General features: G+C 51.1%; 6 protein-coding genes and 1 non-coding gene across 7 annotated transcripts; 5 read left to right on the top strand and 2 right to left on the bottom strand.

The window, feature by feature from the left end:
* The first annotated feature begins 223 nt into the window (after positions 1-223).
* On the top strand, positions 224-2134 carry BO80DRAFT_461328 (Zn(II)2Cys6 transcription factor). The gene is made up of 5 exons (XM_025722443.1): positions 224-296; positions 349-828; positions 887-1158; positions 1209-1419; positions 1481-2134. The coding sequence occupies exons 1-5, from the start codon at positions 248-250 to the stop codon at positions 2119-2121; spliced, it is 1653 nt and encodes a 550-aa protein (XP_025579801.1). The 5' UTR covers positions 224-247; the 3' UTR covers positions 2122-2134.
* A 929-nt stretch (positions 2135-3063) lies between these two features.
* BO80DRAFT_441057 (uncharacterized protein) lies at positions 3064-3958 on the bottom strand (the record flags this gene model as incomplete). Its single annotated transcript, XM_025721166.1, has 2 exons — positions 3064-3338; positions 3415-3958. 2 exons carry the CDS (start codon positions 3956-3958, stop codon positions 3064-3066), a joined length of 819 nt encoding a protein of 272 aa, XP_025579800.1.
* A 570-nt stretch (positions 3959-4528) lies between these two features.
* Positions 4529-5645, top strand: BO80DRAFT_441056 (phytanoyl-CoA dioxygenase family protein; the record flags this gene model as incomplete). The annotated part of the gene is made up of 4 exons (XM_025721165.1): positions 4529-4755; positions 4809-4901; positions 4966-5152; positions 5199-5645. 4 exons carry the CDS (start codon positions 4529-4531, stop codon positions 5643-5645), a joined length of 954 nt encoding a protein of 317 aa, XP_025579799.1.
* A 1221-nt stretch (positions 5646-6866) lies between these two features.
* BO80DRAFT_345716 (intradiol ring-cleavage dioxygenase) lies at positions 6867-7982 on the top strand (the record flags this gene model as incomplete). Its single annotated transcript, XM_025715337.1, has 1 exon — positions 6867-7982. One exon carries the CDS (start codon positions 6867-6869, stop codon positions 7980-7982), a length of 1116 nt encoding a protein of 371 aa, XP_025579798.1.
* Positions 7983-8699: 717 nt separating this feature from the next.
* On the top strand, positions 8700-10446 carry BO80DRAFT_421505 (dihydroorotase). The gene is made up of 4 exons (XM_025718619.1): positions 8700-8907; positions 8996-9075; positions 9170-9623; positions 9673-10446. The coding sequence occupies exons 1-4, from the start codon at positions 8853-8855 to the stop codon at positions 10152-10154; spliced, it is 1071 nt and encodes a 356-aa protein (XP_025579797.1). The 5' UTR covers positions 8700-8852; the 3' UTR covers positions 10155-10446.
* BO80DRAFT_441053 (MIND complex subunit MTW1) lies at positions 10219-11324 on the bottom strand (the record flags this gene model as incomplete). Its single annotated transcript, XM_025721164.1, has 3 exons — positions 10219-10821; positions 10885-11211; positions 11271-11324. 3 exons carry the CDS (start codon positions 11322-11324, stop codon positions 10219-10221), a joined length of 984 nt encoding a protein of 327 aa, XP_025579796.1.
* Positions 11325-11683: 359 nt separating this feature from the next.
* BO80DRAFT_t35 lies at positions 11684-11755 on the top strand. Its single transcript has one exon. It is a non-coding gene; the product is annotated as a tRNA-Glu (tRNA).
* The last annotated feature ends 409 nt before the right edge of the window (positions 11756-12164 follow it).

Here is a 12164-nt window from a genome sequence, read left to right as displayed (position 1 = left end):
AATATTGAGGTTGAGAGACAGTATGACACGTGTGTTTGATGTATGCAGCTCGTTCAAATTAGCTAATTCGACGATGATGTTGACATCGACTCCAGTCATCTGGGTTGCCACTGAGACAGGATGGGCACCAATTGTCGTTGGTTCATCCGTGAGGGTCTTCCCCACGCGGGGTTGATCGGTTCCTCTTCCTGCAGGGCTCTTCGCTCTTCTACACAGTAACCATCAACCATCAATTTACCATCTCAAGATGTCCACTAATAATCGTACCCACAACTTTGGCAAGCGATCGAGAAGCGGTTTGTCTGGTCTCTAAGTATTCTGCTGCTACCGTGTCTCACTGCAGTTCAGGCTGCTGGACTTGTCGCCGACGGCACCAGAAATGTGATGAACGGAAACCCGCCTGCTGGAACTGTCGCTTGCGCGGGGTGGAATGTGGAGGTTATGGCATCGCACTTGGCGACTTCACAGCGTACAGCGGTCGCAAAGGCCAAATGGTGTCTAAGATCAGAAGGAATGCCCCGGCTGATGGCAATCCTGCCGATCGCAACCAGCAGCCTCAACGCAACGAGTTTGATGTGGAACTAACCAACCTTGCAAACGACGGACTTCTTCAACCCATATCGCCTTCTCAGACATCGGAATCAGGATCGCCCGGGAACTACAGCACCCCCGCGATTACCCCGGACATGAATCAGACGTGGCCCGGTGAAGGCAATCAGCTTGTCGAAGAAGATCAAGGACTCAGTCCACCGATGGCCATGTTCATTAATGAGCCGGCACCGCGGGCACCGCCGAGCGATCCTTTCGACCAGCGCCTCTATAGCCATTGTAATGTCATCTTATAGAATTCAAAATGGTTAGTTGACATACTAACAATGAGTCTCAGACATGGATATATTGGCATTACGACTCTACCCGGTCAAACATGATCAAAACCCATATAGAGTGGTTTATGGAGCTTTGGCAACCGAGTCCACGCCGCTGCACAAGGCGATCCTCTTTGCATCGGCCTTGCACCTCTCGAAACTTGGACAGTTACCCAACTTCGCCCTCAAGCCCTACCGGATGGCTATGAGAGACTCTTTTCGCGATGCGCTAACGCGAGAAGATGAGTCTTGGGCTCTTGGTGCGACGGTCCTTCTTTCCGTCATTTTTGATGTAAGATAATCAGGCACCTTTATTGTCTTGCGTGACCAACTAATGGACAGGTCATCGGTACTGGGTTGGATACATGGAGCTCTAAACTTATCGGCTGCCGTCGGCTGCTTGAGCGAGCCCTCCTCCGGTCCAACAGTCAGGTACATGCCGGACTGCGTTGCGTGTTATTGCAATATAACTGGGCTGTGACAATGGGGAGAACGCTCGTTAAAGGCTTCCTCCCTGCTGCTACATTTGAAGAACTCAAATGCATTGATGGAGGTAAGCCGACCATCATCTTCACTTAGAGGTTCATCATGCTGATGAATGTCATCCTGCAAAGCATCATCGGCTCTCGATCGCGTTGTCGAAGACATTCAAATGGCAAGTCATCAATCACATTGGTGGGACAATCTTCCGGATTACCGTATGCATTTATTCTTGCGGGAAGCCACCGAGTACTCCATTACAGTCGACCGTCTCAAAGCAACCCCCAATAGCATGGACGAGCTTCTCGAACTAATGCCCCACGTCACGGAACTCATCAACAAAATCCGAAACTGGCAACCAGACATATCAGCAGTCGAGCCAGAATATATGGAATCCATTCAGCATTTCAATGAGATCTGGCGACAAGGGATGCTCTGCTATGCGTACAGTGAGATATACGGTCTGGCCTCTAGCCACAGCTACATCCAGTCATGCGTCGAGGCATCCCTTGAGCCTTTTCGAAACTTGACCTGGTTTCAGGCATGCCTGTTTCCCGTATTCATGATAGCAGTTCATTGCCAGACAGAGGAAGCTCGAGCGTGTTTTGAGAGTGGCTTGACAAGAATGCATACATCGTTGGCATTCCAGGGCCCGTTATCGGTCACTCTGACGTTGAAGAGAGTGTGGGAGTACTTAGACGGTGATCAGACAGGAAAAGCAAGATGGAGGGATATTATCACTAATTTGGGCATGGAATTGAACATTCTCCTGTGAAGTGGGTTCTCATGAGTTAATGAAAGAAGAATGCTCTTACACCAATGTTGACAAACCTCTCCCTTTAAAAGATCTGGGGACTACCCCGATATCAGTCCCCGTATGATCGAATACATAGGCTATCGCCACCCAAAAGGGAAAATCCACCCGATCAATCCCCTCAAGTAGTCACTTCTCTATCCTCTTATATCCTCTCGAGGAAAACCTATACCATCATACCCTCCATCCATTTCCCTCTCATCCCTTCAATTCCTTCACCTCAGTGCCCCCACGCCCACTCTATCCACAACTCCACTGAATCCATTCTGAACACAATGACACCTCTATACCGCTCCAGCTTTACCAAACCTCAATACTTGCGACCTTACTCCTATAAATCCCCCTTTTCATCTACATCTTCCTCACCCAGAAAGAAAAAGGCAAAAGGGATTATTACATTTTGGATCACGTTATGGGTTATCTTACCCTTCATCCCTCCTGCGATAGAAACTCGGAGAAAAAAGTGAGAAAACATTAACAGGATTATTCTTGTAAGAAATGGTGGGTGGTGGATGATCAGGAGTACTCCGTGGTTGGTCGATTATTGATTCTCTTAGCATTCAACACCGATTGAGGGAATGGTAGGGAAGGAATCATGGAGGTCCTGCAAATAGTTGGATTCAACTCAAGGGGTCTTGGTTGAACACATTTATAGATTAGAAGAAGAAGAAGAAGAATTTCTACGGCTTAAGGGTTGTTGATTCATGAGTTGTTTTGGTGTACCAATATCCATAGCCGTGCTCTGGTATAGATAATTGAAATCTAGTATATCTATTTATTGTTCCCTCCTTTGTGGGGTTAGATCTGTTATATGTATGGAATGCTATTGTGCCTTTTTTCCGTTATTCAATCTCAATTTAACAGGAAGACTTGTTCACGGTCACACTTTCAGGAACTAGGTGGCTAGATGAGATCAACAGGAATGTACTTGGACCAATCGCCTTTCACCTTCAAGAAGTCCAACGGCTCCATATGTTCGACAGATCCTCCATACGGACGGCTCACAGAGTACCCAAGGAACCGCTGAACCTCGGTTGGGTATTTCTCGACCACTTCCCACGGAACCGCAAGGTATTGGTTCTCTTCCTGACGACGGAAGCCAGCCGTGGCAATCGCGGTGAGGAGAATACTCGTCTGGGTGGTGCTAGTGTTGACGGTCTGGCCGAAGTAGGTGGAACCTAGCCTGTAGTAATTATTTAGTACGCCGTGGTTTAGAGAAACGAAAGAGGTAGACCTACCAGAGCATAGCGTCACCTTTACGAAGCTCAACGAGATATTCCTCCTTTTTAGTCGGATCACGCAGATCCGTCCAGTGATTAGAGCCAATCACCACCCTGATGGCTCCGGTCTCGGCTGTGATGTCCGTTCCCGCGTAGGCGATCCCAAAATCTGCTTCGCGCTTGGCAGGGTGGGTGATGTGGTGGCACTCGTCCTGTCGACGAAGACCCCAGGCGGCGGACCCAGGCTGCGCGGTGAGGATGGAGGTCTGGGAGACTTGAGGCTCAGAGGTCGATACTGTTCTTTCTTGTTCATAGTAAATGATGCAGGTATCGGTGAGGATTCGCTTCGTGAGGTCGATATACAGAGGGTTCATCAGGAGGCTTGTGGCAAAGGTCGTGCTCTTGCCAGCAAGGGCGAAGGTTTGGCCCTCTGAGACTGTGCCAACCTCCTCAATCACCGAGTCGATGGTCTGCTGTGTCGCGGCTCCTTCGATGACCACGACGCCGTCGGCTTTGAGGTATTGATGGATCTCATGGGGATCGGCGACGGCAGAGAATCGCTTCACGGTGGCAGGCATTTTGAGAGGGTTGGGTGGAAGGGATAATCAAATGGCAGGTCTGATGGAATCGATGTTGAAATTGGGGATCTTTTCTTTGAGGATAGGAGCTGAGTTGTAGTGATAGTGAATAATTCGACGGGTTCAACGATGCTTATAGCATAATTGCGTCGAGCGTGGGGTATCCAAAGACCAAATTGGATCAATTAGTCTCATACGCTTTCATAACATTCTGAAGAGTCTGCAATGCCCCTCAATTGCCATCATTTAGGGATAGACAACCGAGGCTGTTGTCTTCATTCTAGTCGCTGCGTATCGATAACCGATAAAGAGTATGGCTTGCCGTTATCGATCAGATCCTTATCGAGATGGCCCGATAGCGTACTGTTACCCGTTTAGGAAGCGATTGGCTACGCGAATCGCCATACAATTCAACGCTCCTGGAATCAGGGTGGCGACAACTCAACCCAAGACTCTCTCAAGAGCTCAGTATATATGAGTTTGGTTTGTTCTCGGGCAGTATCGACGAGACAATCACTGAACACGCAACCACACTTGACACGACACTCGACAGTGTTTACAGCCATCAACATGCCCAATCCACCACACCAGGCGAACAACCCCGAGGTTGTCGAGTTGGACGCCTCAGCGCCGATTGAGGAAATTGTTAAGGTTATTCAGCGGGATGGTGGCATCATCATCAAGAATTTTCTGAGCCCCGAGGTGATCGACCAGATTCATGCCGAGGCCAAGCCCTACTGGAGCAAACTGGGTACTTACGTGGGCAAGCTGTTTGATGCTGCTGACCCCCCGCTCAGGTGAGTTCGATAATAAGCAGACACTTTTTGCATAACTGACACTCTGGGTATAGTGGTTTCGCGGGCAAGTCACGTACCTTTGCTCATAAAGCAATCAACCACCCTACGTTTCGGGAGACGGCCAAAGCGCTTCTGAGAGAGGAATCGTGAGTGTCCCGGGTGACGACACTACCTCTTTTACCTTTTACACTTCATGTTGACAGCGGATAGTAATGTCTATCGGGATGGAAAGAGGTACACTTGCGTGTCAAACCCCGTTCTAGCCGTGTCAGAAGCCTTCAACCGCGGGTCTCCCTCAACAGCCCAACAGCTCCACCGTGATGACATGGCACAACATTTTGATCATCTCGAGGGTAGTGGAGAAAGCTCTCTACTGGGTCTTCTCGTTGCCGGCGTAGTGAGTATGCTTCCAAGATGCTACATAGCAATTGCTAATCACACAGGACACCAACTTTGAAAACGGAGCAACCCAGGTCATTGTCGGTTCCCACAAGTGGCCAGAGGCGGCTATTCGGGGACCTGCCGACCGTTCCCTCTGCTCCACTTGTGAGATGAACAAGGGTGATGCTGTTTTCATCATCGGGAGTATCTGGCACGGCGCTGGCGAGAATAAGACCAACCCTCCAGAGCGGAGAATAATTTATTCCTGCCACATGACTCGGGGCTCCCTTCGCTCTGATGAGAACCAGATGCTAGCAGTTGACCTGGATGTTGTCAGAACATACGACCCTGAAGTGCAGTCTTTGCTGGGGTATTCGGTCAGCCACCCAAACTGTGGTCATGTTGACATGAAAGACCCCATCACCCTGCTCGGCAGCACCGAGGATCCGTTTGGATATGGCAGCTTCAAGGGCCAGGTTCCTCCGTCGCCACAGATCGGCGTGCCCTAGGTACAGCGGAAAGGCTCATAGGTGGAAAGTGTATCTAAATAAATGAAATATGAGTTAGGTGGAAAGCCACCATGGCCCGTCCCCTTACTCGGAGCCGATCACCACTCAAGCTGTGCGAAGAGCATTACCACGGGGCCAGGACCATAATCGTGACTGGGTTTTAGTCTCTGTATCCAGCCCACCTTAGATCATGGCCACGAATGTCCAAGACGGAGCTTAATTGCACAGGTCTTGGCCAGCGGGCGATCAGCACTGCCATCCTCCTCGGGCACTTTCATCCAGCACATGCTTTGCTGTCCACCTGAGAGCAAGTCCTGATCAGTAGAGATCAACACCATATGTTCTTTCAAGCTCTCAGTGGATGGATGTTCTGGACTGCCATATGCCATCATATAATTGAAACATTCAGACTTCTGAGTCGTCAGCGGTGTCATGTGCCGGAGGTCATGGGATCCCAGAGCCCGCCGCTATTCAGCGCGACTCACCACCGGCGACTAGGGCTGTCGATGACCCTTCTTTTGCCAAGGCGACGGGTCTTGCTCCGTACGTAGGCAAACTGCGCCTAGACCACAAGCCACACCCACCGGGCTATTGTGCTGCTTGATGGCGGATGAAGTCTAATCCGTGGGCCGCAGATCTTCGCGGGCACTCAGACAACAAGCCAATCACTCGTTCATGGATAGTAATGACACGCGGCGTCTGGCAGGTTGGGCTGTTTGGGGTCTTCCTAGCTAGTCTTGGCGGGCGAGCTTCATCGCAGCGTCCCCGCGGCGGCTGGTCTTGGCCCGACGGAGGGATTCGTCATCTTCCATCTCGACGAGTAGATGCATCTCTTGAGCACATTTTCGCTTGCATTACACTAGCAATGCCAGGGAAACCAACAGGGATCAGTAGAGTCTCGTCGTTATCCCATCCACTGCTGACGACAGTCGCTAGTACCTTGGAAGTTGGTATTGCTTCGACAAGGGATGATATTCCGTGCGATGGGAGACTCGTCCGCATCAAGATGGGTATAGACTGTGTAAACCAGCGGCAACACATGCCTTGCGACGGCGCTCATGATGGAGGAAGCGGCATATAAAGAGCCCTTCATCCGACGCCATCAGAGAAGACATCTGAGTAGACAAACAGCAGCTCTCTCAAGATTTCTTTGCTCTCTTCCTCCTGCGGATATCATTGTTCGTCCAGATCTCTTGGACTCCGTTTTTAATTTCATCGAAGATGCATCTCCAAAGCGTTGCCAATTTGGCCATTGTCGGATGCGCGGTTCTTGCCACCGCTCATCCTGGCCACCAGGAGAAGCGCGCCAACTCTGACCTCCTGGAGTTCAAGGCCAACATGCGTCGCGGCTTGGAAAAGTGTGCCGATAAGTTCGAGCGTAGTGGTCTCAACGCTCGTGCTGAAGCTCGCCGGCGAGCCTTGGTTGACCTTCACCGGAGGCGTCTTTCCGCGCGCGATACTGAGTCGGTCCTCAACAAGTCCCACCTTGTGACTGGATCCGATATCACTCCCGACTCTTCCGTCAGTGAGATATTCGGCAATACCAGCACCTGCATCCTCAACCCAGAGGGTGAGACTGGCCCCTACTATGTCCCCGGCGAGTACATTCGCTCGAGCCTCCGCGAAGATCAGTCGGGTGTGCCCGTCGTGATCGAGGGCCAATTCGTCGATGTCGAGACATGCGAGCCAATCTCCGATCTGTACTGGGACATCTGGAACTGCAATGCCACCGGTGTCTACTCCGGCCTCGTCGCCAATGGCAACGGAAACACCGATGACACTTCCAACCTGAACGCCACCTTCCTGCGTGGTGTGCAGAAGACCGACTCTGATGGTGTGGTCACCTTCGAGACCCTCTTCCCGGGGCACTATTCCGGCCGCACAACCCACCATCACCTGGTCGCCCATCTGGATGTGACGGTACTTGACAACAATACCATTACTGGTGGCACTGTCGCACACATTGGTCAGCTCTTCTGGGACCAAGACCTCATTGACGACGTGGAGGCCACTTACCCGTACAACACCAACACCGTCACCCTCACCACCAACGCAGAGGACCGTGTCTTCTCCGACGAGACTGAAAATTCCGATTCGGACCCTGTTCTGAACTATGTCTATCTCGGTGATGACTTGGATGACGGTCTATTCGGATGGGTGACGGTTGCTGTCAATGTCTCTGCCACCTATGACCCCAACTACAGCTTCATCTATACTTCCAGCGGCGGCGTTGCAGTTGATGACAGCTCGTCCACTCCCGGCGGCGGTCAGTCTGGCGGCTCCCAGCCTAGCGGTGGTCAGCCTAGCGGTAGCCAGCCCACTGGTGGCCCGGCTTAAATTCCAGAGGTTGCCTGGTAGAGCTCATCGGGGGGACGAGTGAAGAGGATGGACAGGCAGTACCATGGAGGAATTGAATAGTAGTCATATATCGCGCTTGGAGCTCCAATGTTGGTGATAGCACTCGTTTAAAATTGACTTGTTTTCTGATTATCACGATCGTGAAGTTCTGTCCATGGATAGTATCGTGTCAGTAATTGTTGATCCATCGAGCACTGCACTAAAAGGTAAGTTGATCAGTCCACGTATATTGAAGACCAGTGACGTTATAAAGTAAGCCCTAGCCTTCCCGTTTCCTAGACATTAGTCGTTCAACATCAGACTCAATAGTCGTATCTTCCTCAGAGGCTGTTTTGTATACAACAAGTCACATGACGTGAGCAATCCAATCCAACAGATCTCAGTCTTCAGAGCTGCTAAGACGTCATCAGTGTACAAGCTGTAGAGTTAGTTCATCATCTATCTCGACACTCATCCCCATGATCTATCAAAAGAGCATCACGATCAGTGTCGACATGTCTCGAATCAGCTAAGCAATGAGCCAATCCCAGAAAGCACCCAACACACAGGAGAACGGCTCCAGGACATCGGGAGGTGGACACTGACCACAACCCACCCGAACCCGTGACATCACATGCCGACCGCCCCCATGCAACCAATCACAATCTAGGCGGTCATGAATGGGACTCCTCCCCCACGCGACAAAAAATTGGCGGGGAAAAAGAGGCAGGCCCATGGGAATCTTCCTCCAATTGCTGGAATACATCATTGATTGGAATCAGTTAGTTCATGCTGTTTCCTCGCGTTTTCAACCCCCAATCAGTTTTATCCCGTTGCACTAGGTTTCAGAATTATTGTTCGGGATCCAGAATGCCTCTTTCCAAGTTGCAGGGCGTGAAGCTCCCCGCTTCGGCGGACTTTCATGGTGCGTTTTGATGTCTTTTCTTTCAGTGTACGGGGGAGAAGGGCTGTGCTTGGTATGGATAAACTGGGCTAATGGAGATTGATTCAAGTGCATCTTCGTGATGGTGATATGATGGAGCTTGTTACTCCGACTATTAGACAGGGTGGTGTGAATACGGTTTATGTCATGGTAAATTTCAACTCGATATTATATTTGTTTCTGACCTTCTTTGTATTCCTGCTTCGCAATTGGGATGGTATGGTAACTTGATGTCATCAATTAGCCGAACTTGGTCCCTCCGGTCACTACCGTTGACCGTGCGCTTGAGTACAAGCAGCGCCTGCAGGCTATTGAGCCCAACGTCAACTACCTCATGTCTCTGTATCTCCATGAGACTGTGACTCCGGAGACCATCATTGAAGCCAAGAAGCGCGGCGTCACTGGTGTCAAAAGTTATCCCGCCGGTGTGACTACCAACTCCTCCTCGGGCGTTGTCGACTACACCCAATTCTATCCCGTCTTCGCTGAGATGGAGCGTCAAGATATGATCCTTAACCTGCACGGCGAAGTCCCGTCCGCCGGCGATGTGACCGTCCTGACGGCGGAGGAGCGCTTCCTTCCCACCCTGCTGCAGCTGCACGAGCGTTTCCCCAAGCTGAGGATCATTCTTGAGCACTGCACAACCGCTGCTGCCGTCGAAGCTGTCAAGAAGTGCGGCCCTACTGTGTCCGGAACAAGTGAGAAGTTTTCCCGCCAGCAGAAGATCGCATAATAACACTGTCCTAGTCACGGCCCACCACCTGTCCATCATCATCGACTCATGGGCTGGAGATCCGTTCTGCTTCTGCAAGCCCGTCGCCAAGACCCCGGCGGATCGTGATGCTCTTCTGCGGGCAGCAGCCTCCGGCAACCCCAAGTTCTTCTTCGGCTCCGACAGTGCACCCCACCCAGCTGTCTCCAAGAGAGGTGGCGACAAGATCGCCGCTGGTGTGTTCACCCAGCCCCACACTACTCAGCTCGTCATCGACGCTTTCGAGCAGGCTTGCGCGAACGGCGTCCTGAAGGAGGAAGACATTACCCCCGAGATTATCGAGGGCTTCATGAGCAAGTTCGGCCGCAAATTCTATGGCATCGGCGAAGAGCAGAAGGAGTTCATCACCATTGACAGGAAGGATGAGAAAATACCGAATATCCTGAAGTCGGACAAGGTGGACGTGGTTCCATTCAGACGCGACCAGGAGACCTGGAGTGTGTCGTGGTCTGCATGAACTTAACCTGCGAAATAGACCTTCCAACGGAAATCGACAAAGATTTCTCCTGTGATTCACACCTCTAGGCTGATTTTTGATCACCTTGCGTAAGCATTCCCGTGACAGCCTCGAGGGCCTGTGCTTCTGTAATATCGATTTTGCGGCCCGCAACGATGGTGTTACCATCGCTACCGACCGCCAGCTGGCCAGCCCGCTCGAGGTGCAGCCTGACTCTGCTCTCAATGTATTCTTGTCTCGCATCGGCTTTCGATTCCGTCTCCGACTTATCTCCAGACTGTGGGAGAGTAGCCAACTTGGGTCGGAGTTCCTTAAGAAGCGCTTGTAGAGCAGGCAGTTGGGACAAGATAAATGTAGTGTTTGTTGTGATGGGCGTATGTTGGGTATTCGATCCGGCAGTAACGCCAACGCGTAGCTGTTGAGCGGCTAGGCTGGAAGTCAGGAATGACAGATCCAAGTCCTTTTGACCGCTGGGCGCAACTTCAATCTCCTGTTTTGCGGTCTGTGTATTTGATATGATGGAGCGCAGCTGAGCAATAACAGCCTCGTTGCGTGCGCTCTCTTGTTTCAACGCCCGATTCAATTTCTTAGTTTCGTGTAGCTTCTTCCGTTGCGCAGAGATTGTGTCGGGGGTAGGTGCGTCGGCTGGAGGGGCCAGGTTCAAGTTCTAGTGAGTGAAGCACGTCAGTAAGATACGGTGAGCATAATTACACCTTGATGAGCACTGTACCTCATAATGCTTCAGTCGAATCCACCCCATCAGATCATCTGGCACCTTGAACGTATTGCGCAGCACGAAAAGCTCGAACTTATCAAACGTCTTATCGACAGTCGCCTCGAGAAGCGTTTCTAGCTGATGGAGCCCATTTTCAATCTCCAACTGCGCTTCTGGGTAAATAACATTCCCGTCTTCATCGGTGTCGGGAATAGTCGAGCCATTGTTCGCGTGCGAAAAGCCCAATCGTTCTGGAGGGGTAGACAGCAGTCCCGTCTCCAGACTGGAGATGGCCTGGTAGATCAGGTTGTTGATTGAGTTGATAATGTCATCGATGAGAGACTGCGGCCCGGTCAGCTTGTGTTGTATTCGAGTGGCAGTGCGCTAGGGGCCATACTGACCAGGGGCGTGTAGCTGAAGTGCTCTGTGAGCAAAGAGGTCGTCGCGTCACTCATCTTGAAGCGAGCCTGTCAGTGTTCATCATCCACGTTCGCGGGATGACAGCTGGATGATGTTTTGTACCTCTGAGGTGGACGCGTTTGCGCGCGAATGCGGGATAAAATAGCTGGTTGGGTTGCCGGCACGCGAGGGAAACCGTTAACCGTTGGAGCCAAGACCATGTACCTTGGGGACGCAGACATCGCAGTCAACGCCGGTTTGATTCTAGGCTGATTCAAGATATCAATTCATACCGTGATACCGCCTAATATCTCACCAATATGTAGTGACTTGTCTAATGGACGACGAGGATTTGTTGTAGTGATGGCCGTGTATTTGCGTATATTTTGTAAAAGGGTTCAGCTTCTCAACAAGATCCGATATGGTGTAGTGGCTAACATCGCCGTCTCTCACACGGCAGCCGGGGGTTCGATTCCCCCTATCGGAGCTCAATTTTTCTTTTTGTTTTTCTTCGGTCAATCCTCTCTCAGCTCAGCATTCCCATTTCTTTTTGGCTGATCAGCCTCGTCTCACTTGTTGTTCTATTTCCGTATCGGGTCGTCCTGTCGTCATCCAATCTCCTCCTCTGACTCATTATCACTTTAGGTTTCTGTTCACACCAATATGAGTCATCTTATTCTCGCAGGAGTGGGCTCAGCCTCGACCATTTGACTCACTGTCCAGTCTCCGCGCCAACATGAAAGACATCGTCGCTTGGGTATGGCCGGTGCAGTGGATCGGTCAGGACCTCAACAATGGGCTTACCATGTAGTCATCCTAAATGAATACAACCTAGAGCGTGTCTTAGATGGTTACTTCCAGGATCAGTAGGCAATGCAGTGCTCCAGGATGTCACT

This window comes from Aspergillus ibericus (assembly GCF_003184845.1).
Source record: "Aspergillus ibericus CBS 121593 unplaced genomic scaffold BO80scaffold_3, whole genome shotgun sequence".
NCBI classification, from domain to species: Eukaryota; Fungi; Ascomycota; class Eurotiomycetes; order Eurotiales; family Aspergillaceae; genus Aspergillus; species Aspergillus ibericus.
The sequence above is the reverse complement of the archived record's forward strand: the minus strand, read 5'-3'. Positions and strand labels throughout refer to the sequence as shown.